The sequence below is a fragment of the Triturus cristatus genome, chromosome 8 (genome assembly GCF_964204655.1).
Source record: "Triturus cristatus chromosome 8, aTriCri1.1, whole genome shotgun sequence".
Taxonomy (NCBI): Eukaryota; Metazoa; Chordata; class Amphibia; order Caudata; family Salamandridae; genus Triturus; species Triturus cristatus.
The window spans coordinates 1,614,936,634-1,614,963,835 of record NC_140591.1 but is presented as its reverse complement, the minus strand read 5'-3'; the positions used below and the strand labels follow the sequence as shown (position 1 = coordinate 1,614,963,835).

The 27,202-nt window shown below is 48.8% G+C and overlaps 1 protein-coding gene across 2 annotated transcripts in view; it reads left to right on the top strand.

The window, feature by feature from the left end:
* Positions 1-27,202, top strand: part of TRIM3 (tripartite motif containing 3) — a 306,160-nt gene that overhangs the window by 154,955 nt on the left and 124,003 nt on the right. For both annotated transcript variants that reach the window (XM_085623533.1, XM_085623532.1), the window contains exons 3-4: positions 19,956-20,190; positions 22,256-22,407. In XM_085623533.1, the coding sequence (XP_085479659.1) occupies positions 19,956-20,190; positions 22,256-22,407 (387 nt within the window). The remainder of the gene's footprint in view (positions 1-19,955; positions 20,191-22,255; positions 22,408-27,202) is intronic.

Genomic DNA, 27,202 nt, shown 5'->3' with positions numbered 1-27,202 from the left:
GAGGACCATCTCCCAATCCTTTGCACACTGGTTGAGTTCAACCCCCTGGCAATTGCTTCTGTGGCTGCCCCTATCCGAAAGGAGTGCGTCCCAAACTCTTTGTGGTTAAGACCCGCCCTGGCCATACTCATGGCCAGCACCCTCTGGAACTGAAACTTAGTCAAAGGTGTTCCGTCCCCATGCAGCAGCAGTGGCCCCCTACATTCCTGCGCCCGCTGTCTCAAGAGCTCCTCCACTAGTGCCACCGGGCAGCAGACATTGCTCCGTGCCCGGTGCAACGCCAAGGTTTGGCCCCTGGCTTCTTGATCAGTCTTTGATTTCCTGATGGTAATCCACATTGTGTCACCCCTCATGCTGACATCATGTAGCTGAAGGCCGCCTACCCTATCACATTTGTTGGCCGCCACCAGTTCGCTTACCCTGAATGCCCCATAAAAGGCTAATGAAAATGCCGCTTTAAACAAACATACCTCGGCCGCGGAGCTACATGTATCCGGCAGCGCGAGGAGCACTGCCGACAAGCGCTCAAAACCTATCGGCTTCCTAGTATCTGTGGCCGGTGCCTGCATGCGCCGCCATCCCTTCAATGCCCTCTGCGCTAAGAAACTGTTCGTGGGATCCCTCACCCCTTTCGCACGTGCAAAAAAGGAGATTGCAGCCTTGTGCCTGCCGGCTGTTGCGGCCGTGCGCCCTTCCCTGTGTAACGCGCTCATGTAGTTATTAAAGCTAGCCTCCACAAACCACCCGCTCTCCCAGCCCTGGCCCAGAAAGTGACAGTAAGACCTGAACGCCCCTTCATAAGCTTTTCTTGTCTTGGGTGCTATGCTGGCTGCCACGAGGTCATGTAGTTGGGGGCACCAATCTGCCAGAGAGACGACGGGAAAGGGGCCGGGGTGGTCTCTGCGTCCGGCAGGTGATCCCTGAACACCTGCATCTTAAAGCGAGAAAGAGCATCAGCTGCATTGTTCAACACCCCTGGGACATGTTTTGCCCTGAAAAGTATGTTTAATGTCATGCAACACAGCACAATCTCCTTCATCAGGCGCAATATGAATGGACACCTTGCAGCTTGTTGGTTGATACATTCCACCACTGACATATTATCTGACCAGAAGATTACTGATCGGTTGGCCAGATCCTGGGGCCACACTTTCAGTGCCACCCAGATTGGGAAGAGCTCGAGGAAACCAATGTTCATCGTCAGCCCGCTCTCCTCCCACCAGGCGGGCCACTTCTGTGCCACCCATTTCCTACCAAGGATTGCCCCAAAACCTACACTGCCTGCAGCATCAGTCCATAAACCCAAGTCCTCCGAGGACAACGTGGGTGCACCCCACAGCACTCTGCCATTGAAATCCTCCAGGAATGCAATCCATATCCGCATATCCTGGCGAACCTCTGCAGATAGCCGTGTCCGGTGATGCTTCTCCCGAAGACCCTTCATGGCCTGTGCAATCGAGCGTGAAAAAGGGCGCGCCATGGGTATTACTCTCAATGCAAAATTTAACTGACCCACTGTCTGCTGTAACATTTGTAGAGTAACCTTCTTAGCCTGTATGCATGATCCTAGGGTATTCTTGAATCTTTGTATCTTCTCCATTGGTAATCTAAAGCAACCCTCCACTGAATCCAGTTCAATTCCTAAGAATTCCAAACATGCCACTGGCCCGACCGTTTTTCCCTGCGCCAGGGGTACCCCGAAAGAGCGCATGAGCACGCAAAATTCCTGCAATGCTGACGCACACTCCCGTGACCCCGCCGGACCCAGGAAAAGAAAGTCATCCAGATAATGCATGACATACTGGTGCCCTGTAGATTGCCTTAGGGCCCATTCCAAGAAAGAGCTGAACTGTTCGAAATATGCACATGAAATGGAACAGCCCATGGGCATACACTTATCCATGTAGTACTTCCCTTCAAAGGAGAAACCTAAGAGGCGCTGATCCTCCGGGTGAACAGGGAGTAGTCTAAAGGCTGACTCAATATCTGATTTGGCCATCAGTGCACCCGCGCCTAAGTCCCTCAGCATGTCCGCCGCCTGATCAAAAGATGCATATTTAACGCTGCAGATTGATTCATCAATAGCATCATTCAAGGATAGGCCCCTGGGTGCAGATAAGTTGTGGATAAGCCTATACTCGCCCTTCTCCTTTTTTGGCACTATGCCCAACGGGGAGCATACAAAATTCTTAGTAGGAATGACATGAAAAGGACCCGCTACCCTACCCAAGCGCAACTCCTTTTCTATTTTGCTAGCCACCAGCGTGGGATTGGAGAGCACTGACAGCTGATTCCTGCACTGCGGTGTCCCGACATAACCCCCAGCTGGAATTCTGAAACCATGAGTGAACCCTTCTTGCAATAATCTAGCAGACGTGTGGTTGGGGTACCTGTTAAGCCATGGGATCATAACCGACAAAAGAATGGGCGAATGTGCTATAATGGGATGGATCCTGTTACTCTGGTTTCTTCCTTCCCCTATTCCCAGGCCCACTGCCCTTGTTCCTGCATGTCGCTTCTGGGTGGGAAGGATGGCCGCATATGTTGCAGGCGTGCCTGAACTTACAGGTGCCCGGTGCCCTGTTGCATGTCCGTTTGTTGAAGTCCCAACACACCCCTTTTGCACTTCCACCGCTTCTAGCCTTTTGGTTTGTCTCCCCGCCCTGCGCTGGCCGAAAGGGCTGCTGAAATGGCTGTTGTGGCCTGGGAGAATAACTTTTGTTCCAGTCAGAGCTAGGGCCCGCCCCCTGCCCCTTCTCAAATTGAGAATGCCAAGAAATAGAATCTACCTTGTCCCATGCCAAAGACTTGTTGAACTCCCTAGATTTTCTGAAGGCTATATCGTACTCTTTCCAGACATCCCCCGCATGATTATCATGGTACATTGTGATCCTACTCTGATAGCAGCTCATGACTGATTGCATTCCTGGAAAACGTTCCCCAATTACTGCACTGTACACAGCAAAGGCCCTCACCCAATTGAGGATGGTTTCTTCAACCCTAAATTTGTACAATTTTGATCTCCATTCACTAGGCAACATCATATCTTTCTGTGCTTTCGCATATTCCCATTCCCTGCTGTCTATCAACAATGAAAAGATATTAACGTATTTATCCGCCCAAATCAACTCTTTCACACTTTGTGACACATGTTGCGCCAGGCACTCCCCTCTGGAGGGCATCGCGCCCTCGCCCAACAGTGGCAGGGCAACCTCCTTACCATTGTCGTTGGATGACGCCACCTCCACGGTCTTGGCTGGGCCCCCGGTGTTCGCTGGACCTGTTTGGGGAGAAACCGGTGCGAGTGGCGGGCTGCCCTGGCCACTAGCCAACAATATCTGCGCAACTAATGTTCGTTGTTCTGCCGTGAGGTTCGTGATGTCCGGCAACGCGCCCTTACCTAACCAGGGGAGAACGACTGCTACCTGGGCTGCTAAATCTGCTGGCATTGGACCAGACGTGGGCAGGAGGGGAGGGACCCCACTCGGTACCGAGCCCCCCACGGGAACCGGGGTGGGCGGTGGCGCCAATGGTGCTAAAGGTGCTGCCGGCGCTACTGGCACAGCAGCTGGTAGCTGGGGCACCGGTGCCGGGATGCCCAAGGGTGCCTGAGGTGGCGGGACGGGTGCCTGAGGTGGAGGGACAGGTGCCGCCGGCGGTACCATGGGAGTTGGACCCTGTGGACGACCCCCCACCTTCTTAGATCTCGCCCGCTTGGGCGGTGTCGCAAATTCGCCCCTTGGTTTGGGCGGCACTATCGCTCGCTTAGGTCTTCCCGATGGGCCGGCCTGCGCTCCTACCTTCTCTCCCAATTCCGCTACCGTCCTACCCAGCTTGTCAACTTTCCCCAGGCGTTTCTCCATTGCCGCCATTCTGCGCATCATTTTCTGAAACATCCAACCCACGCTAGCATTCGCGTGCCCCCTTCTTGCAGACATACTTATGAGCACACCGTGCTCCGTACCTGACCCAAATGAAAAGGCGCCCAAGCTGGAATACCGACCTAGCTCCTAGTCCTGTTGACCTGTAACAGAAAATGCGTTAAATTTCACACTGTGGCAGTCTGAAGTAAGTTGAGCACTACCCCCCGTAAAACAAAAATTAAACAATTTCACGTGTGCCTTGAGGCCAGACCAACCACCCCTGTAAGACACACCATCCGATCATATACCCAATTGATTTGTAAATGGGTCACTTCCTTATGGAAAAAGGCAAAAAACGACACTAAACTGGTGTGCTATGCACACACCTCAGATCATGTACCTCTGCAATTTATTGTAAATAGGTGCTCAAAATTGTAACAGAGCCCCTTCTCTAGCACCAGTCGTCTAACAAGAAGATCCTTCACCTATTACACAATACACACGTCGGACAATATACCTGCTAGACTGTAGGAATAACGTGTAACCACCCTAGCCCTTTGTTTAATTCAAAAACAACGTTCCTTCCTGAAAAAACCTTCTTGGTCACCCATCCGCCCTCTGCCCTAGCTGTCCCTGCTTAACTTCGTTCTACACACGCTCGTAAAAGAAACAGAAACGAAACGTTCACCTCTGCCGCCCGGCTTTTCCTGTACGCTCGCTGAGGCTCTGCAGCCCACCCCCGCCCGTCCCACAAAATACCTCGTGTCGTGATGGCCACAACGCGGACGTCCCCGCAGTGCTCAAGCGGCCTCCAGACGAGCCCGGGAAAACTTCCTGCACGAACGTGCGAATCGGCAAACTCTCCCCGCTACGCTTCCGTCCTCCGCAGCTGGCCGGATCCGGGTACACCTGAAACGAATAAAAAGAAAATAAAGAGCCCCACGGTGGGGCGAGGAGCGAGCCTGGGGAGCGCGGGCACAAAGAGGCCGCCTCCCGCGCCCCCCCAGGCTCTTAACCCCTTCGTGATCGCGGCCCCGCCCCCCCCGGCCCGGAAGCACACAACTACTTCCGGGGCAAGGGGGGGCGGGAACAGCCACCACGAAGGGGACGGGATATGGGAGGGGCCGGGCCCTGCCATGCCTGCGTGGGGGCCGATTGGCCCCCCCTTTTCTTTTTGTAAGCTCCCATGGCCACACCCCCTGTTATGTGCGTTGTTACTTGGTAGGCTTTAATTGCAGCCTCCGAGCTCCATTTTCTCAAATAGCTTTGTCCTGCCTGCTGTTGTAGGCAGGACACGCTCTCTCCTAACGCTTTTGATTTATTTTTATAGCACGAGCGCCAAATGCATTTGCAATGCGATAGGTCTCCCTTTTGCGAGAGTTTAAGCTATTGGCATTGTAAATGACAATGCCCTTTATTTGTCCGTTTTAAAAACAACACATAAATAAAAGGCATTGTCATTTACAATGCCATTAGCTCAAACTCTCGTAAATGCGAGACCTATTGCATTGCAAATGCTTGTATAGCATTTGTGTCCTGCTATCTGCACTTGATCTCCCTCTGCAGGGACGTGGTCTCTCTCTCTCAGATGGCTGGAAGCCCGCCGCTCCTGAATATGACACTATCTGCACAGCATCTCCCTCTGCAGGGGCACGTGTCTCTCTCCGATGTCTGCCAGAGACTCCTGTGGGACCTGTGTATACCCTTGTCCGGGAAGCGGGGTCTCACTGCTCATAAATGTAAAGTTACAGTGAGCTCACCCCTCCTGTATTCCTCCGCCGTGCGGATTGGTCGGGACAGACTTCGTGTCCCGGAATAGACCTGCTCTTGCCCTGGGGAGGGAGAGGCGCCGCGGTGCTGGTATGATGGGATGTTAGGAGGAAGCAAAGCTGCATGGTTTGTGCCCCCCTCTGCCCTGCACAGACAGAGAATGCTTGAATGAATCTCGGGCGCTAGCGGCCGCTCAGGAGAACATTCCCGTCTATCATTTTTCACCCACTATGCCACTCTACTCAGATCAGCCATATGCAAGCCATTTTTGGTCCTGCTGCTATAGGAATAGTCCAGCCGGAAGTGCCAGAACCCCTGTGTATTGGCACACAAGCAACCCAGACCGGTTCTGGCCTACTTACAAGGTTTTATTTTCTTCTGTGTTCTCCTGGTCACACGACCTTGTTTATATGCCTCTGTGCCAGCATCACTGTGGCTGGAAGTTGCCCCAATCCTGTCCCTTGAAAGTCAGATCTCAGTCTCTCCGAAAAAAAAAACGAGGGCTCAAAGTCCCTTCTGTTGTGCTTTTTTGTTTCCAGCCCCTGAGAGGGGGAACAGTCACACACGCACTCCTCTGCTCCCCACGCACCCCTATGCGGTCTCCAACATGTCTTTATTCTGTTGTCTCTGGTCAAGGTCTTCCTACCAGTGCAGGGTGAAGCCTTAGGAAGTGTATTTTACTGCTCCGTTTCCTGGCTGCAGAGTCTCCTTCTTGTGGCCTGCGTGTTGCGTGCTTGTCCGCTTGTACTGTGCTTCCTCTTTCTGTGCGCGCTGCTCCCTGGCTGTGACACCTCTTGCTGGTGGCGTCTGCTCATTGTCTCCTGTCACTGGCCCTGCTCCTTACCCCCGCACCTTCTTTTGTCTTGTAATGTCTTATTGTTGCTCCTCAGCCAGTGGTGCCTCTGGCTGGCTACCCACTCCTGCCCTTTCCTAGATGTAGAGATGCACCTTCATCCTTACACCGTGGCAGTGAGGCTCCTTGCTGGTGGCGCCCTGGGCGACTGCCCAGTATGACACCCCCTCTCCCCCCAATGCTTGTCCTGTGCTTTGCATACCGCACTGTGCTAGCTCCTTGCTCCTCTGTTCGCAGGAGGTCTGAGGTTAGGAGTGCCTTCCAAGCTGCGCTGAGTTCACAGCTGGGCTCTTGCCAGGAGACCCAGCCTTGGCAGCCTTCGCAAGGGAGCATAACCCCCGCACTGCGCCCAACCGGTGGAACTTATTATCTAGCCCCCCGCCCCACTGGCATCCCAAGAAACTTAGCCAACAAGGATTGTAATTGTTGTGGTCGTTGTTGGCCGCAGATTTTATTATGGTTACACACATACTGGTTATCCGGTCATCCTTTGGCATGACCCCCGATCACATTGGGTTATTTGCGAACTGCCATGTCTTTGGTCACAAAGCCCTGCCCTCATCACATTCGCAGATTGTGGTACATCCAGTTCGTAAATGACCCCCCAACCAGTTCTGTTGTTAGTCCTTGGTAGTCCTCTTTTGTCCTGTTACCACTGGGACCACCATTTGGTTGGTCACCCACGCCCTCTGCGTGTAGGGAGGGGTAGCTTTTCCCCGGAGTTAGGCCCCCAACTCGCTACCTTTTGTGCCCTGCCGACAGGCCGGGTCTGGGCCGCGAGCGTCGTCTCCGTTTGCTACCCCCCTCGTTGGCCAGGCCACCTCACCCTGCCGTGCTGCATCCCAAGGTGAGCGGCCCTCCTCCTACACACCGCCCTGTCGGTGTGTCTCCTTAGCCAACCATTGTACAGTTTTCCGCCAACGCTCGTGTTGCTGTCCAGCACTGTGACACTGCTGATTCGTAGGTGTGGTTGGGTGGGTTCCCGAAAATTCTCCCCGGTGCGCCGCTCTCCCCGCTCCACGAAGTTAGGAGCTACTTGGGAGAGCGGCTGCTTATATTCCCCCCCGCGTTTCCCGCTGCCCGGGTAACGCACCCCCATTGGGGGATTCGTAACTCGCACCGCCCCCCCTGGACTGGGGGGGAGTTTGTCGCCACCATGATGGCCCGGGGGCGGGGGGGCTACCACCGGTTTTTTCCCCACCTTTGGCGCTGCGCTGGTTATGGCGCCGGTCCCTGAGCCTCCCTCCCCCTTCGGGGAAGAGCGGCGGCCTCTGCAAGAGAGTGTTGGGGACGAGGCGCGCAACACCCATTGGACTCAAAGGGCTTCGGCCCCCCCCCCCCCACGTCGTGTGTGGCAGCCCGGGATGAGACAGCTTCCTGGCGCACACACAGCCGCACCCGAGCACTTCACAGGTCTTTAAAAGACAATTTGCATGTTAATGAGGCCTCGCTGTTGTTTCACCCCTTCTAAGAGCCCCCGCAGCTCCCACTCTGCCTATTGCTTAAAGATTCAGCCCCCCCCTCCGAAATTTTTTCTTAGCCCCCCGAAATTTGCTCCTAGTTGCGCCTCCGTTGGGGACGTAGCAGGCCCGGCTCCAGGGCTCTGGGTGCGCGAAGGGCCGAGAAGCAGCTTGGGTGGGCCGAACATATGCATGGGCGAGCAGGCAATAATCAGCAAAGCGTGTGAGTAGGTCAGCCCGTTTCAGGCTTTGACATCAGTCCGATTTGAGGCATATAAAATGCAAGTTCTTATCTTTATATGTGTATCAGGATCTAATGGAGATAAACATTGGTCACGCCTTTCGCTCGGTGTACACTTTGCACTACTGCCCTGTAACCCTGTCTACAGTACAGACTGTAGTACCCTGTGCTAATGCGGCAAACATGCAGGCCATGCCCAGCGTGCACTGGCTACAGGGTGTCTGTGCTCAGTGCCCGGTAGGCATAGCCATGCCCCAACATTACCACACAATGTGTAACCACGGTAGTCGCCTTTGGCTGCAGGGAGGACCTGGCCTGGCAGTTCGGGCAGGGCTGTTCCCATGAGGAGCAGGGTCAAGACTGATTTGCATATGGCTGGGTCCAAACTGGAGTGGTGTGGTGAGCGAAAGAACAATGGATTTAACCCAGATATCTTGACTGGGGGTGAATGTTTGATTGGTTCCACATTCTGTCCATCAATTATGTTTCTTTTGCTTTGGGTACATCTCTACAGCATAATGTGTGAGTTCGAACCAGGTGAAGAAAGAAAAGTCACCATCCACCGCTTTGAACCCTTCGCGCCTTGACTTACTCAGATGTTTGTAAAAGTGGTTACATCTCCATGCTTGAGGTCAGCGTCAGGCCATCGTGTGGCTCTTACCGCTTTTCTGATCTACAAGGGGCCTAGGGGCGAAGGCATGACTGAGTAGCGACTGTGGTGTTGTTGCAGGCAGCAAATCGGTTATACTGGTGGGTCTGGGGGTCAGTCGGCCGCTAAACCAAAATCTTTGTGGTTTCTTAAGGGTGTTTCCAATATCTCTTCCAAAGGCATGCTGAGTGTCTCTAACATTCTTGAAAGGTGTTATCAGGTCCTGTGCATCTATAATTCTCTCCCAAAAATATTGACATTTTTAATGCACCTATAGGTATGTACCTATCATTCAATCAATCAAGGATTTATGAAGCGCGGTAAACCACCAGTGAGGCTCTTAAGTTGTCAGAGTTGCAAACTACTTTGTGGTGATCTGTTCAATCAATGAAAATATGGGGCAAGCCAAGGAGAAGGCACTCAAAAACTGGGGAAAATTCAGGAGAAAACGAGGGAAAAGAGGTGTCTGGTGCTAACAGTGCACCCGGAGAGCTCTTTCAAATATGTTGCTAACCTTTAGTGGGCTATAGAGTATACACAGATTCCTGTCAACACCTGTGTATCTATACCATACACTCTAGCCATGAGAGACTCGTGTGTGCAGCAACTCTCTCTGGGGGAAGCATGTTCTGCTCGAACCAATCTCTGGCCAGTATCTCACATAACTTCTTTATACAATGTATTCCCTCATCAGAAAGTCACAAAAGATACCTGCAGAAATTAATTAGTCATTTTGCAGTATTTCCATGACATTTTTTGCAAAAATAATGCGCACAATGTGGCACTCCCTAGAGTGGTCACTCTACGTGGGCCAGTCCCAGATTTCTGAGTTCTAGGATGGTGTTAATAAATAGAAACAGTTTGTTTATAACGCCCTTTACTCCTTGTCTAGGGTCTTGCAAGGACAGCTAATGGGTTCAGAACAAATATGTTTTCAGAGCCGTTTTGAGATCTTGGAGTAACTGAGAGTGGTAAAAAAAAAACACATGGATGAGAGTGCCTGTATAATCTAACAGCTAAGATTAAAATTAGAAAGAATGCTGTGGGATTATAAATGATCTAAGTAACAAGCCATAAACCATAGGAGTCCAAACTCACCAATAGATAAGCATTAGCAAAGCCATTAGGGCTTGCCTTGCAAAAAGGTGCAATGGTTGTTTTTTTTTTTTTTTTGAAAGCATATACCACAAAAATTTAAATACAATATGACGCTGAATAAACATGGAGGCCACATGCTTCCTATATAAAAAAAAAATCTTTAAAAATAATTATGTATAATTTTATTAGAACAGTAGGGATGTTACCTACTGGCAAGTGAGCTTGAAAGAGGCATGGAAATGCTTTTTAGTTTTAATGCACATCACATGAAAATATAATTTCTACTGGCACAAAAGTTACAAATGTCTTTGAATTACTATAATTTCTGCCACGGAGGATATATTTTAAACACACAAGGATGTCTAAAAAATAAAATATGGTAATAATGGAGAGAAAAAAATGTGTCAAAGAAAGCACTGGCCCACCATTCCTGGCACTAGAGAGCATCTGTGAGGCGGATGCGCACATTTGATGAGACAACACGCCATCTCTCGCAGCGCAAAAGAGACGCTGGACGAAGGCTTCAGTGTGTTTTATTCAGAAACAAAATGTGAATGACAAACCAATGGGTGAAAAGGGCTGACAAAAAGCCCATCTTTGTGTGTGTATTGTGTGTATATATATATATATATATATTTTTTTTTTGTTGTAAAAAATATTTTTTTTATTACTTGAGGTTGTTATGATAGCTAAAGCTGTCTCTAGTTCAGGCCTAAAAATTGGTTACTTGATGTGGAAAAATCGACCCGAGCTGAGGAAATATATTTAAAATAGTTAGAAAGGGTGTGAAAGTGGAGAAATATCTCAGACTGCAAATTACACGTGCAAGATGCACCCTGAATCAGATATGACTGGAACAGGGGTGAGGGGTGGAGAGGCTTCAGGTAAAATCGGTTTATTCTTTGTTACCATCACTGAGTAGTAAGGTTACAATGGGGGACAGGGCCTGTGTCCTACTCTTTCATTATCTTATTGCTTTGTATTTACTGAAAACAATATTGATTATAAATAAATGTATGAAAAACTGTGTTGCTAAGTTCAAATTTCAGTTAATACCCCTAGCTTCTTATTAAGCTCCCCTACCAACGTGAATGCAAGTTCTTCTGGTGGCTCTGACGTTTCATGGATCCGCAGCTGATTTTAACTTTCCCTTTTTTAACCCCTTTATTTTTGGTTTTATATTAGAAACAGAAAAAGTATGAGAGGGCAGAGAAAGGGGGAAGGACCGTGTCAGAACACAAAGCATTAGACAGGTTTCTAGCTAATTATGACAGACTGGGTGTTGCAGCAGAAAGTAAAAATACGAGGCACAAAAAAGAACTAGGTGACTAGAAGAAGGGTAGGAGATTGTGAAACATCTGCTTGCGGCGCGTCTGTTGGAAGCCATGCTCTCTCAAGAGACCTGATCTGATCACTTCAGATTGGAACCGCCCTGATCTCATCACGCCAAGATCCGCGCTAACACAAGTTTGGAAGCGCACCCACATCTGACCATACTTAGGGCTTCCAGTTTTCTGTTTTTACTGATTTTTGCAGATAAATACAGACAACAGAAAATTTAAATTGGTCTTCTTTCCATGACTCACCTTGGTGTCATTCAGGACTCCCAGGCCCACACCCATGCAGATTGGCAACATGCACAGTTTAAAAAAAGCATCTAATGTTCTTACCTCATGTTCCATGTGCTCTTGTGGGCTCTCAGCTGCTGATGTTTTCACAGGAGTAAATTCTTCTATTCGGCTGCTTATTGTGTAGGAACTCGACAGGCGCCGGAGTACAGCTATGCATTTATTAGTGGAACAAATGTGGGAATTTACTAGGTACAGCTTCATGTGTTCATAAACACAAAATAAATATGGATAATACTAATATAAATACCATAAAAACAAAGCCCTAATTCAGAGGTTTGCAGACACAAAGACTCGCAGGTTTGTGCCAGAGTTTAGTGCATCATAAAATGGTTTGGGGGAAGGGCCGAGACCTTCCCATAACCGGGCCACACCAAGGAGCTCAAATATTGCAAGACGGCTCTTTAGCGCCAGCAAAGGGTATTCGTCCATGTTACCGGCTTACCCAGAAAAGAGGATTAAAGGGTTGAGAGCGAGATCTGATTGTTGAATTGTGTGTTTTATCACCCATTCCATAAAACTCTACTTTAGGTATGACCATCACGTGTGTGCAAGGGTATTTTTTGCCGGCAGCTTTCCCCACATGCATCAGATCCTTCATGCATGTCCTTCAAACACACTGGTGTCATCTACCATTGTGTTCGTATCGTAGACATGTGTTATGAAACATAGAACCTGCGTTACACAACATTCTAAGGTGAGCTCCCACAGCTCGGGCATACCAACTGTGTCAGAGTGGGAGGGGGTTTGGGCTATACCAAGTGTAAAGATGGAGATTATAACAACATGGTTTCTCTAAATCTTAAACTTATTGGCATTTTGAATGCTTATGTCCATGTTTTTTCATATAATTCCAAGTCTTCTTCCCGCTTGTCTCAGTAGTTTTTAGTTTCTGTGAATTTTTGATGGAAGTAAGCGCTCTGTAAAGCAAGGATACATCTTTTCTAGCTTTACCTTTCAGGAAGAGGTCTTCTATAAATGTTAGGTCCCAGGCAGCTGGAGTAAGCAAAAGTCGTCCTGGACTACTATATATCCAATCCTCCCCTTTCCATACAGATGACCCACATCAAAGGGCCATCTCGTTTCTATGCCTTACCATCATCGTCAGACAGACCTTGATAGACTTGAGGGCTCTACGCTATAGGAGGTCCAAGGCTTACCATCATCATCAGACAGACCTTGATAGAAGGCAGGGCTCTATGCTATAGGAGGTCCATGATTTACCATCATCGTCACGCAGACCTTGATAGATGTGAGAGCTCTATGCTATGGGAGGTCAATGACTTATCATTGTCAGGCAAACCTTGATAGAAGGCAGGGCTCTACGCTGCAGGAGGTCCATGACTTACCATGATCGTCACGCAGACCTTGATAGAGGTCAGGGTTCTATGCTATAGGAGGTCCATGATTTACCATCATCGTCACGCAGACCTTGATAGATGTGAGAGCTCTATGCTATGGGAGGTCAATGACTTATCATTGTCAGGCAAACCTTGATAGAAGGCAGGGCTCTACGCTGCAGGAGGTCCATGACTTACCATGATCGTCACGCAGACCTTGATAGAGGTCAGGGTTCTATGCTATAGGAGGTCCATGATTTACCATCATCGTCACGCAGACCTTGATAGATGTGAGAGCTCTATGCTATGGGAGGTCAATGACTTATCATTGTCAGGCAAACCTTGATAGAAGGCAGGGCTCTACGCTGCAGGAGGTCCATGACTTACCATGATCGTCACGCAGACCTTGATAGAGGTCAGGGTTCTATACTATAGGAGGTCCATGGCTTACCACCATCATCATCAGACAGACTGTGATAGCAGTCCGGGCTCTACGCTATAGGAGGTCAATGACTTACCATCATCATCACGCAGATCTTGATCGAAGTCAGGACTCTATGCTATGGGACGTAGTGATGCCAAGCCCGTTGCTTGTCAGACAATATACTAATGATTTAGTAACATTGAGCTCGTCTTAAAGGAAACCCCCATGTAACTCCTTCATTTCCTCGGTAACCGTAGCTGGATGTTTGAGTAAAATGCGTAGTCCAGTCCGTTTTTCATATATTTATTAGGTCATAGTCGTGAATGTCCAAAGATAACGGTGTAGGGGGTTCTCTGGGTTCATATTGTGCAACAATAGCAAGACCGGTCAAGAGTGGTATTAAAATCATCTTCTATAAATACATCCCCATTAAAAATTGGCTGTTGCAGAGAAACGATCATCACCCTAAAACCATTTCCTATTTTCATTGGCGCCATAAATTGAAATTAAAGTTGTCAATTTGCTGTTTATTTTGCCTGTGATTGGGCGCACGAGTGAAAGTTCTGGCTGGGGCAGTAGAGCGCTCCCTTTATCCTTGTGAGTGCGGAGGGGTGAAACAGTGTGGGTAACATCATAACCCCATGGTGTCCCTCTGCTGCAGGTGAGTGTGCTTCTTGCAGGGACGCCATGTCATGGTCTTCAGAGTGTAGCTAGGATGGAATCGGTTGACGCTTTATGTGGAATCGAGGCCTTGAACTCAGGGACACTAATCTCAGCAGTCATGAGCTGCTGCTGTTGCTGGTCTCAGTTACAGACTGGTCCTACAATTCTTGGAAAGGGATCTGTCTCCAACAATAACAAGGGCCCTGACATCAGAGCGGCAGGCCTAGCATGCGCTCTATTAGCACAGTATCTGGAATCGCGCCAGACAAAATATTTTGATAAAATGGTCTTAGTGAAATAGTAATTTCTGCCTCTTTAAGGGAAGAATAGGGTGAAAGATAGAAGCAGATTTACGAGCAAGAACATCTAAGCCAATCTCTAAAACGAGTGTGTAGATGAACCTCCTTCCAGCCCGTCTCTTCTTTGTGCTGAGCTGTTGGGCGCTCCTATCTTGATAGCTAGCTGGACCCTTCGAGGTCTCCCTCCAGCCGTCCTCCATCTGTCGCGACTCTAGATCTCACATTAAACCGGGAATGTTATGACTTCTTAACAAACAATAACAGAAGAATTAAGAACATCATTAGCTGTAATCAAACAAGCTGTCTCGATTGCTATTTCTAGTGTGGAAGACAGCTCAACATCTCATGACTAGCAGAGTTTGATGGGCCACACCTCACCCATGTCCTACATGATCAGGTTCAACAGGTGGCCTTCTACATAACTGACAGTGCCTGATTTGTAAAATAAAAAGTGCCAGGGCCCTCGTGCCAACACAACGACTGACCGTCCCAACACAACGACTGACCGTCCCAACACAACGACTGACCGTCCCAACACAACGACTGACCGTCCCAACACAACGACTGACCGTCCTACTCCTACAAGTTTGACTATTCAGACTATCCCTGGCCCCCAAAGCTTTGAGAAATCTTGACGCGACAGGTGTTATTAATTTTCAATATGCATTGAATTAATAAACAACTGTTTTTGTGCTGATCTCTAAACTAGACAATCAGCCCCATCTTTTGGCGCACTGTAGTAAGTGCCTGTGTTGACAATTAAGTGCCGGTGCTGGTCACTGGAATCCACCGGCTCAAATTAAGCACTGCATAACAGGCAGATGTTTGTTAGCTTTAAGCTTCTTCCGATGATGCAGTATACAGTTTAACTTCGCATTTCGATCTTGCACATTGCGCTGCGCGACAACGTTTGGAGAACCCTTGTGATTACCATTCACGTTGGCTGGATAGAGATCGACCTGCCTGGTCACTATCACATTCTAGAAGTTTCATGTTCACTACTATGGACACTTTTGTCATTTTTCTCACTATATGTTGCTTCCGTTGAATTGTGACGCCAAGTTGGAATTTGAAACCATATTTGTATGGAATACCTTCGGATCCGAGGTGGGTGGTAGCCTCTGTAATCTCTTTTCTTTTGAGCAACGTCATCCTGGTAAACTGTTATTGTGTCTTCCCTAAACATAGCTTTCTCAGCCTTATGGGTTGCAACTGAAATGGTTTCTTTTGCTTTGAAATTCTGTTTTCCTGTGATGACGTCTGAGAGATTTTTCTGGACTTGCAACGCAGCATAGACTCTTTTGGTTCGGTTAGAGCAATTTTCCAAGTCGGCAGGATCTTTGAGACGATTTTGGAAGGAGGCATTACGGGATTTTCGAGTTCAGCATTCATCAAATCCACATATTGTTTTTTCGTGAGCGATCCTCACCATCATCAATTTTCTCACACGGTGTTCGAGAGAGGCTACTGTCTGCATGTACGTGAATTTGTTCTGCTTCACTGGTCTGGATCTGACTAGATTACACAAAGTTTTCCCTCAAACCAGTGATACTTCTGTGATTAGCGGTTGGATGACACTTTTTGTTGAAGGATCAGGGAAGTCGATCCCAACCGTTTGTGAAGCCCAAGGCTCCTTGAGAGTCGGTGTCACATCCAAGCTTTCGTCTCTGTGGTGGTGTGGCGCATTGACTGCAGCATGTCTCGAAGAGAGGTTTCTTTCCCTCCCTTTGGTCTTGAGGTCCCCAGGAGTCTACATCTGCTAAGAGGTCTCTCAGAGTTATGTTATGTTATGTTATGCGATTTATAGAGCGCATGGCTGTCCCTGCAAAGGGACGTCCCAGCGCTAAAGAACAGGGAGAGAGATGAATGAGCGGATTAAGCTACTGAAATGACCATGTCTTCACTGCCTTTCTGAACACCAAGAGATTGGGAATGTTCCTGATAGCGAGAGACATCGAGGTCCATAACATAGGGAGCGAACACCTTGAAAGAACGGCCTCCGGCTCTGGGTCTACGGAAACGAGGCACCCGCATCACCTGTAAATCCGCAGAGTGCAGGGCACGGGAAGGAACAAAGTGGTGGCCAAGGTTTCTGAGAATTGCCGGGCCGGAGCCAGTCAAAACTTTATGAATAGCACAAAGTGCTTTGAACCTGACTCTTTGCTCCACGGGAAGCCAGTGGAGTCGGCGCAGCACCCCTGAGACCGAGCTATACTTAGGCAGTGCAAATAAAGTGCGAGCTGCCGCATTCATGGTGCATCAGAGCCTATTGATCACGGATTTGTAAGCTCCTAACCGAAGGCTGTTGCAGTAATCTAGCCTAGCCAGGATCGTGGCTTGCACAACCAGCTGGCGCGTGTCTGAGGTAAGGCTGAATAGCTGCCAACACAAACCTCTGTCATTCGAGGCACTTTTATTTCTAATGCCACCATTTACTCAAGGAGTTTTGAGGTGCTTCAGGGAAGTAGAGCTACGACTTTCAGGTCTTGTGAAGCACAGACTGCTACTAAGGGGATTAGGCAATGAGCTAAATTCAGTCAGAAGGGCGGTATGAAGAAGGCCTCGTTTGTTAGGTTCGTGCAAGGTTCCTATGGATTTCTAGCTCACTTGTGTTGTGGACAAGAGGAGCCGTTTGCTAAATTACACACATTGTGCCCACAATTCCCTATTTTCATTCACTGGTTCAGGCGTGTGACCATGGAGCTGTAGAGGTCTTTCTGATTCCCAGGACACTGGGCATAGCGCAGAGACTCAACCTGATAACTCTGATATCTAGACCGCGCTCTCTGGCCCCCGGAATCTCCTGCACCTCAGCAGCCCGAGGACCATCCGACCTCAGATGCAACATGTCTGCTCCCTGACCAGGTCCCTCCCCACCCCCATATCACCGGCTCCCCAGCTTTTACCACTGGGGAAACCAGACTGTGTGAGCCGGTGATGCTTGGTGATCAGGGACTGGGTCAGAGCTTCTGGTTTGGGGGTCAGGTGAGCTGACACGTTCTTCTGGTTTGGGAGTCAGAGGAACTGACACGGGCGTTGCTCTTTAGAATATCTGTGATGACGATGGTGTTCTGGTTTCAACTCCTACTGGAGACCTCTCTTGCCTTGCTACTCGTTTACAGGCACTTACAAGACATTTGTTCGCAGCCTTGTCAAGTGTGTCCACCATTTACTGAAACCAACCTCTTGAGAAGCCTTTGTTAGGTTATATTGATTTGTATAGGGCACTGATAACGCAAGAAGGTATCCAGGCACTTGGGCAAGTGTGTAGTCCTCAAAGTGCTTATACAAAGAGCCAGGTCTTTAGCTTCTTACGGATCTAAAGAAGTGAGGAGGAGGCTCTGATGTTCTGAGGGAGGTCGTTCCATGCCTTCGGTGTGTTGGAGGCGAATGAGAGACATCCATTTTTGCTTTTGCAAATGCAGGGACTGTGCGAGAGTGAGGCAGAGGGTAGGTATCAAGGGAGCTGGTAGTGTGGTGTGTTGTGGTTGCGGCGTGGAAGGAAGAGTAGGAGTCTTGCAGCGGTGTTCTGTATGGTCCAGAGCCTGTGTAGGAGTTGTTTGGAGATTCCGGTGTAGAGTGTTTCTGTAGTCTAGCCTCCTGGTGTTGAGTGCTTGCGTGACAGTCTTTTGTAGCATGCATAGGATGTGGAAGCAGGAGGTGCACACTGCATTGGCTTGATCTGTCATGTTGAGCTTGTCTTCTGGGATGGTTCCTAGATTTCTTGCGTGTTCTGTGGGTGTTGGTCCTAGCTCCAACGGCCACCAGGTTTGTTGGTGGGACAGCTGGTATGTGTGACATGGGATGGACTACTTTCATTCTTACTCTATCAATGCAATCTCTGCTCCTGCATTGAGCGATGAAATCCCACCTCCTTTATCAGCTGCTCAACTGCCTAGACTTTGCCGAGCAATCTAAACGCATATTGTTAGCATGACCTGTCGTTTTCATGACCTGCAGGGCAGTCCTCCTGTGTGAACCATGCTGTGTTTGTGCGCCCTGTTTGAGGAACTGCTGCTTTGATTTTAAGGTGGGAGGATCTTAGAAGTACAGTGATAGTCTGTACCCGCAGTCTGCAAACACATAAGAATCAGCTTCTTCTTGACGGCCATAAAAAGCTTCGAACAGATCAATGTGGACTCTAGAAGGGAGATGGCGAAAGCTGAAAATGGACGAGGAAGGGCTCCTGCTGGCCACTGAAGAAGGTTGATGATGGGACGGAGGTCAATCCTAGGCGATAAAACTCTGAAGCTTAGAAAGTGAAGTTGAGATTTATTTGTGAACAAGTCTCCAATGATAATAAGTAGTTTTGAGGATAAATGTTATAGAAAGCTCCCAACGGGGAGTATCTGGTTCAATTTCGGTGTTGAGGAGGGCTCCCAATGGGAGAAAGTGGGATTCAGTTTGGTGTTGAAGAGGGCTCTCAACGGGGAAGGTAGGGTTTGGTGTGGGTGCTGAAGAGGGCTCAACGGGAAAGGTGGGATTCGGTCTGGGTGCAGAAGCAAAATATACAAAATTGATGGACGGAATGCAGAACAAATCAAAACATTCACCCCCAGTCAAGAGATCTGGGTTAAATCCATCATTCTTTTGCTCACCATGCCACCCCAGTTTAGACGTGGCCATATGCAAATCAGTCTTGACCCTGTGCCTCATGGGAACAGTCCAGCCCGAACTGCCAAGCCAGGTCCTCCCTGGACTGGAAACAAGCATTCTAGGACCGGTTTCGGGGTTTCACCCCTCTTCAGCCAGGATAGCTTGATTCCAGTGGCACAGTGAGCCCGGGACCCACGTCTGGGCATACCCGGCACACTTAGGACGAGAAAACAAAAGACACAAAATTGATGGACAGAATGCAGAACAAATCAAAACATTCACCCCCAGTCAAGAGATCTGGGTTAAATTCTTTTGCTCACCATGCCACCCCAGTTTAGACCTGGCCATATGCATATCAGTCTTGACCCTGTGCCTCATGGGAACAGTCCAGCCCGAACTGCCAAGCCAGGTCCTCCCTGGACTGGGCACCCAATGGGAGACTGGGGGGTTTGGTTTGGGTGCTGAAGAGGGCTCCCAATGGGAGACTATGGGTTCGCTTTGGGTGGTGAAGAGGGCTCCCAACGAGAGAAAAGTGGGGTTCGGTTAGGGTGTTGAAAAGTACCCTGGTGCTAAAGATGGTTTTCAGATTGAGCTCTGCACAGGGTCCCCTAAGAACATTTTGCATGCTTGTTTGCAGTTCATCATGTCTTCTTCCTTTTGCACATTTTTAAACCGTTGCTGCTTGATCTTTCACTCACGTCTCCTCCCTTCTTCCTTGTCATGTCCATCCATCTCATCCCTCTCCTTTCATTGTGTGTCCCCTTGTCATATCTTTCAGCCCCTGTTTCCAGCATCTTCCCCTCCATCCCACAGCAGCCGCTGTTACTGCCCCATCACTCGGCTTCTTCCTGCTTGCCACCTTTTTGCTCTCCCGTGGTCCACCTTTGGCTCGCGTGGTCTCCCTAGCAGACTTGCCCCCCTCCCCCACTCCGCTGTAGCACCCTCTAGTGTTCCTTTGCTAAAGGGGTGTCCCCCCGGCTCATGCTGTCATCCCCCCAGATCTGCATGACGCGTCCTTGCTCCATCGTAGGAATTCCTTCTTATCCTCTTGTTGTGGCTGTTCCGTCCCAGGTGTCTCCAGAACTATATCCCGCCCCAGAGTTTAACCCTGTCCTGCCCTGTGTGCCGTCAGACCTCCATCTTGCCCGAGAAGGGAGTGGCTGCTCTACAGAACAACTTCTTCATCACCAATCTCATGGAGGTTCTACAGCGCAACCCAGAGTGCAACCGCGAGGACTCCGCCATGATGGATTCGGTCAGCGCAGCCTCGGGGAAGCCACTCTCCTGTCCCAACCACGAAGGCAAGGTAGGTGCAAATATTGTAACCAATAAAGCAGTTTTCCCTGATTGTAGCATCAGAATTTGTGAGCACTCAGCCCTTTTATCTCTTATTGACGAACACTGGTTACCACCTTACAATGGTTTTGGCATACGTTCATCATTGGTTCAGCCTACCAAAAGGAGTGATATTTTTTTTAAGCAATGCGGCAGCCATCTTGGAATAGTAAACCAATGATTAGGAATTGGTATACCATTGGAAGATGGCTTCCCATTAAAGCAGTACGTGCATGTGGCACCATACACTGCAAGCGGCAGAAAGGCAACCCTGTGACTGTGCAACAGTGCATGGTGCATGGAGCAAGACGAGCATTGTTGAACGCTCAAAAAAGTACTAGTAAAAAGCGCTGGGGATCGTGAGCGGCCAAGTAAAGTGCTTGGGAAGCTTCTGGCTTCTTGCCAAAGACAACCATTGGCAAAGCCAACAAAAATAATTTCCAAAGGCAAAATAAAAAAAAGTAAATTAAAGGAGAGATTGACCCATGACCCCTGAGGTTCAAATGTATTCATTTGTTGGTGGATGTTGGCATGTGCACAGGAAAAAATAGCAGTCACTCAGATTGAGTGCAGCTAATGGCTGAAGTGGACCAACACGTTACTACATGCCGCTGTGAATCAAAATGTAATAATCAGTGCAATTAATAATTTAACAGATCAATGGATGAAGATCGCTGACCCCGAGCTCATCTATGTATGTACATATTTGTGTATTTTTTATGCCCCCCCACCCCCCCCCCCCAAAAAAAACTTGAGTTTGGAGAATAGATCTATAAAGTCTAATTTTAAACAACATTTTAGGAATTAATTTGCAGATTATTTTTCAATATTTTTTTTTTTTTAGAATTCACTACCATTTGTGTTCCTTACATTTTTGGAACATTTATGAATGACAATAGCAACACAAAGTGTGGACTAAATGTGAGCAATTTCACTGAGGTTGGTGAGTTTTGTTTATGCCTTTGAGGTCATGGAGTGGCTCTTGGTGCTGGGCCCGCAGCACTAAGGCCTTGTATCGCAGCACTAAGGACATGTATCGCAGCACCAAGGCCATGTGTCGCAGCACCAAGGCCATGTGTCGCAGCACCAAGGCCATGTGTCGCAGCACCAAGGCCATGTGTCGCAGCACCAAGGCCATGTGTCGCAGCACCAAGGCCATGTGTCGCAGCACCAAGGCCATGTGTCGCAGCACCAAGGCCATGTGTCGCAGCACCAAGGCTATGTGCCGCAGCACCAAGGCTATGTGCCGCAGCACCAAGGCTATGTGCCGCAGCACCAAGGCTATGTGCCGCAGCACCAAGGCCATGTGCCGCAGCACCAAGGCCATGTGCCGCAGAACGAACAGTGGTAGGGAAAATCTGCGCTGGGAAGTGGTGGTAGTTTTAAATTGGAGTAGATATCCTACTTAGAGCCACTGCTCCAAGGTTGACCATACAACGACCACCTCGCGTCGTAATTTATGGGCAATGCCCACCTAGTATAATTACAGTACAGGCAAACCGAGCAAAACAGCTCAAAACTTAAAGCATCAAATAAAGTCCAAGTATCAGTTCTGTGTTTTAGTCTTCTTTTAATTCGAGCTTCTCAGATATTTGTCTCTTGTTCCAATACAGTTTCTTCAGATAAATGCCTTCAAGCCAAGCCAACACGTGTTTCGTCCAAAAGGCTGTTAGCCATGGACTTCATCAGGGCAATGTTGCAAAAATCTAATTTGAAGACAGGCAAATCTAGTTCGAAATAGGATCAAGCGCTTCCTCTATGATCCTAGACAAGTAATGCACATTCCTTCCATCTGTAAAGTCAAATCGAAAATCCAAACTTCTATCCTTGAAAGGTCAGGTCAAAATTATAACCTCATATCCTTAGAACAGTATGACAGAGATCCACAATCAGAACCTTGTAGTGCGATTATCGGCGCCGATGTCCTGCAGCACCCTGCTTTAGAGAAGGTGTGAAGCTCTCGCTGCTGTCATAACCTGTGGCGACAGCCTGCGCCTCGAGCTGTCTCTGACAATTGTCCATTCTTCCTTCTGCAGATGATGGAGTTTTACTGTGGCTCTTGTGAGACCGCCATGTGCCATGAGTGCACCGAGGGGGAGCACCGGGAACACGTCACGGTACCACTGAAGGACGTGGTGGAGCAGCACAAGGCATCTCTGAAAAACCAGCTGGATGCAGTCAAGAGCAGGTACTGTGTGCCAGGGATGGGGCTTTGTGAGAAGCAGCACATGCCGGAGCAGGTGCCTAGGCGAGAAGGTGCATCTGTGACATGGTCTGTGGAGCTAGGTGCAGTGCCTGAGGGGGCGGGCAGTCTGAATAGTCTGTAAAGCTATCTGCTGTGAGTGGGGCAGGTGGGGGCCTAGCGTTTGATGTTCAGTATTTGTTTAAAAATAAGAAAGTACCTTGTCAAACTTATCTTTTAATTTAATGTGTTTAAAATATTTTAACCCATACACTAAAGTGAGATGTGTTCTAAAATTATACTAAAAGACTTTCACTTTTTTTTCTCTCACAAAATTCCTACCACCCAGCGTTTCCCACTTGTTCTGAGAAAAATACTACCCCACTTTGTGTGGCCTAGCCTAGGGCGTGTGTCGGCAATAGGGGTAGCTCTGATGTTTGGGCCGGGGCACAGTTGCCACCCCTTGCCCTGGGTTTATCCATGCCTCTTATGGGCACTGGGGGGGACAAGTGGGGAAGGCTGGGTGGTAGGAATGTTGTGACTCCCTGTGGTTTCTGGAAGTTTACGTCACAGAAATACAAAGAAAATGCGTGCTTTTAGGCGACGTTTCAGGTTTGTGGCTAAGAAAAAGTTGTGGGATCCACGCAAGGCACACCAACCTGGACTCACCCAGATGGCTAATTCCAGAAATATCCGTGTTTGGTATTTTTCCCTTGGTGGCCGCTGAGCCTGTGCCCAAATATTGCAGCTTCCCCCATTGCCAAATCAGGTCTTTCTTTGGACAGGAAATGCTGATGTCTCCACATCACATTTTCGGCCCTTTCCTCTCTCGGGCGCCAGGCTCACCCTCACAAGTGCGGCACCATTTTTTTCAGGAGACTTGGGTGAATGCTGGGTGGTACGAAAGTTGTGGCTGCTACAGATTCCAGATATTTCTTCACAGAAATGTGACGAAAAAGTATGTTTTTAGCCAAAGTTTGAAATTTGCAACGGTTTCTGCATAAGAAAACCTGGTAAGGGCCACGCAAGTCACCCCACCCTGTATTCCTCCCACAAGTGTCCAGTTTTTAAAAAAAATGTGCAGGTTTGGTAGGATTCCTCGGTGCCGGCTGAGCAAGGGCCCAAAATCCACAGCTTTACTCACATTGCAAAAAAGGGTCCGTTTTCAGTGAAAAAATGTGATGGGTCTGTGTTCTGCTTTGGGCCGTTTCCTGTCGCTGGTGCAAGGCCGACCACGTTTAAAACGGTGTGTAAAAAAAATAAAAATAAAATACATTTGGAAAAATGCCCTCTGAATCACATTCTAATATGGGTACCCACGAATTCAGAGATGTACAAATAACCACTGCTAATCTCAGTATCAGGAGTTCATTTCATTCATTCATTCATTCATTTCAGAAATACATACGTTTTTCACTCTGTGTATTTTACCATATGAATTACTCCATACTCGGATCACAATGAAAAACCATTGGAAGGTGCAGTTCAGTTGTTGGCTCTGTCTACCTTGGGTTCTTGGACAAAATAGAAACTCTACATATCACTGTAACCAGAAGGGTCTAGCGGACGTAATGGTGCATTGCTTTTGTAAATTGGCCATCGTGACAAGAAGTTACAGATTAATATGTTATTGCAAATTGGCATTTTGTCCTACTAATTTTCAATATTTTTTTATTTTAACGTTTAATTTATTTGGCAAAACTTTGAGGGATATGCAAAAAGGACTCTTGCTAAATTAAAAATGCTGTCCACTTCTCAGAAATATATAGCTTTGTGGGATCAACACACCCGTTTCCTCCACAAACTGGAAGTAGGTTGAAAGCACAAGAAATAGGGAAAATGCGTTATCGCTATGAAAAATGCCAACACTATGGTTACATTTTTTTTTTTATTCAGCCCTGCTGGTACCTGAAAGCTGAGAAGATGGTGATTTTGGCTCAGCAAACCTTGTGTTCATGCCATTTGTACAAAAAGCCAGACGCCTTTTTGTGGAGTACTTTTTCCCTATTTTTACCTAAAAAAATCAAACACAAAATGTAGCCATATTTTTGCTATTTTCTCAATCCATAACCCCGAGTACATTTAGAATCCCCAGAATGTTTGAACAAAAGGACGCAAAGTTGCCATGGATACTGTATGTGGGGAGAAGAGTATGGCGGTCTAAACGGGAAATATCCCAAATAGCCACAAAGTGCTCCGCGCGGAGTTGAAAAAGCCTCAGCAGTTAAAGGGTTAAGAAATTGTGAGCACGATGTAATAATCATAACGCTGTTACATAGAATCCCAGCTTCCTGCTTGACCGAATTGTATGATCCTAGGCGAATACTTCACTGTGCCTCCTTCCAGTGGTCATCATATCTGAGAGCAGCTTGAAGTAACTCAGTTGAGAGTGTGCGCTCTACAGAAACCTCTCCTTTCTATGGCTTATTAGACTCTGTGGTTGATAACATTATAGGCTACCTAATATAAAACCCCTCCCCCCAGTGGCAAGGGTGTGTTCCGCAGCACATTCAGGACGTAGCTTTCAATTGTGCAACAGGTGCAGTGGCACCCATGCACATGGCTTTTTCAGCCCAGTCAAGACTGTTGTTTACTTCCCAAGCAGGTGACGAGGGACCCCTTACCCTAGAGTGCCTTAGGGCCCACAAAGCCTGAGACACGGAGCATGCTTAACCGCTCCCTCCTGACACCTGCTTCATATGTCAAAGCACAGACCCGATGTCGGTCAACCAGTGCAGCCCAAAGGGTGGCACCATCCTGGCGAATACCGTGTGTTTATATAGTCCCTAATACGAGCGACCTGTCCGACACCCTGCTCTGCCTTTGCTGATAAGCAAACTGTACCCAGGGAGGCAATGCCCTCTGCCCCAGATCACACAGTACCATACAGTGGTGTAGGCGGGTTTAGAGCCCAGGTTGGTTGCTTCCAAGGGCAGACACTAGGTGACGAGCATCCGTTTTCATTTGTTTTGTTGCTTCAGGAAATAAAGGTTCTGGCTGGCTGGTGGTGGTGAACAGTTCCACACTTGGACCGGAAGAGGCCGGCTTAAATTGCACCTTCACTGCGCACATCAATGTATGACTCCCTGCCCATAAAGGTAGCGCCCAGAGATGACCTGCGTTGCACTTCTAGCTGTACAAGGAAATTAATCTATTCACTTATTCAATCATTTTGGCTTGTTTATGTGTTGAATCGCTTTTGCCCTCACAGGGGTGCCCACAAACCTAAAAGAGCCATCGGGCCCCCTCCGAGCGCACTCGGCCCAGTGCCCGCACTGTGCACCGAGGTGGCATCACTCGACGCCGTCCCTGGTGGGCAGTATTTTATAGAGATGAAAATCTCAAATCTCCGGGACACTCTGCTAAGGGAGGACAGGCTCCTGATTGGTCAAAATGTGGCACATAAATCTTCAGCGGTTACCATGACAACCGGTCTGCTGCAGCAGCAACAGCAACAGCATCTTCATCCTAAAAATAACCGGGCAGCGTTGGCGCCGCATGGGAGGGGGCATCACATGGAGGCTCTGTGACTGCAGAGGGGGTGGGGGCCGGGGGTGCTGTCTGCGAGCCTCCTGCGGGGGCGGCCACGCGCCCACAGCGCACGTGAGTCTCACCTGGTGAGATGCCCGGGCGGGCAGGTCTGGCACCATCCAGAGCCGAGGCGCAGAGCATCACGGGCAGGAGGGACAGCAGGGTCCGCCTGGAGGAGCCCAGCAGAACATTAACGCATTCATCCATCTTTACTATAGGCTCTGGACCGGCCCACCCGCCGTGGTGCCCCCCTCTGGTGGCATGCAGTGCCCTCTGTCTTACAGCCCGTAGTCTCCACCTCTGTCGGAATCTCACAGCCAGAGGCGTTTTAAGGCATGCGCAGAGTGGGAAATCGCCCATGTCAAGAGGCCCCCTGAGAAAGGAAACCTGATCTCTCTCCAGGTCTCCTGGCTTAGTGGGCTAATGCGTCCACTGTAAGGGCCTGTGTTCGACCTCATGGGCACAGGTTCAAATTAGCCTTTCATCCTTCTGAGGTCGATAAAACGAGTACCATTGAGTTGGGTAATAATATACATGCTATTCAGTGCCAAGATGCCCTTGGGCGAACGTGTGCTGGACAAATACACGTTATGTCCATTTCCATATCTGAACCTTTCTTCTCTTCTCCTACCTCTGTCTCTTTGTCCAGTGTCATCTTAAGGATTTGTGGGGTCCTTTTCCAACAAAGTGGGTACGAAAATTCAAAGTTGTTATGAGCATGGTCCCAAAAATACGCCTTGCCCAGAGCCTCAAAAATCCGAAGACGACTCTGCTCACAGCCCCTGCTCTTCACGGAGCCCCCTGAATATTACAGCTGCTGCCCCCTTCTCTCTTGTATGACCTCACATCCCCTGACAGTGACCCCTAAATCTCTCAGCCTCTGCCCCTCTCTGTGCTCTCACTGTGCTCCCTGAACATTACAGCTGTTGCCCCCCTTCTCTCTGGTACGAGCTCTCATCACCTGACAACGACCCCTGAATCTCACAGCCTCTTCTCCTCATATTGCGCCCTGAATTTGACAGCTGCTGCCCCCCTGTGGTGCTGTTTGATCTCTGATCCTCTGACAGTGACCCCTACATCTCACAGCCTCTGCACCTCTTTCTCTGATGTCTGCATCTCAGTGTCTGCACCTCTTTCTCTCATGTCTGCCTCTCACAGCCTCTGCACCTCTTTCTCTGATGTCTGCATCTCACAGCCTCTGCTCCTCTTTCTCTGATGTCTGTATCTCACAGCCTCTGCACCTCTTTCTCTGTCTGCATCTCATGGCCTC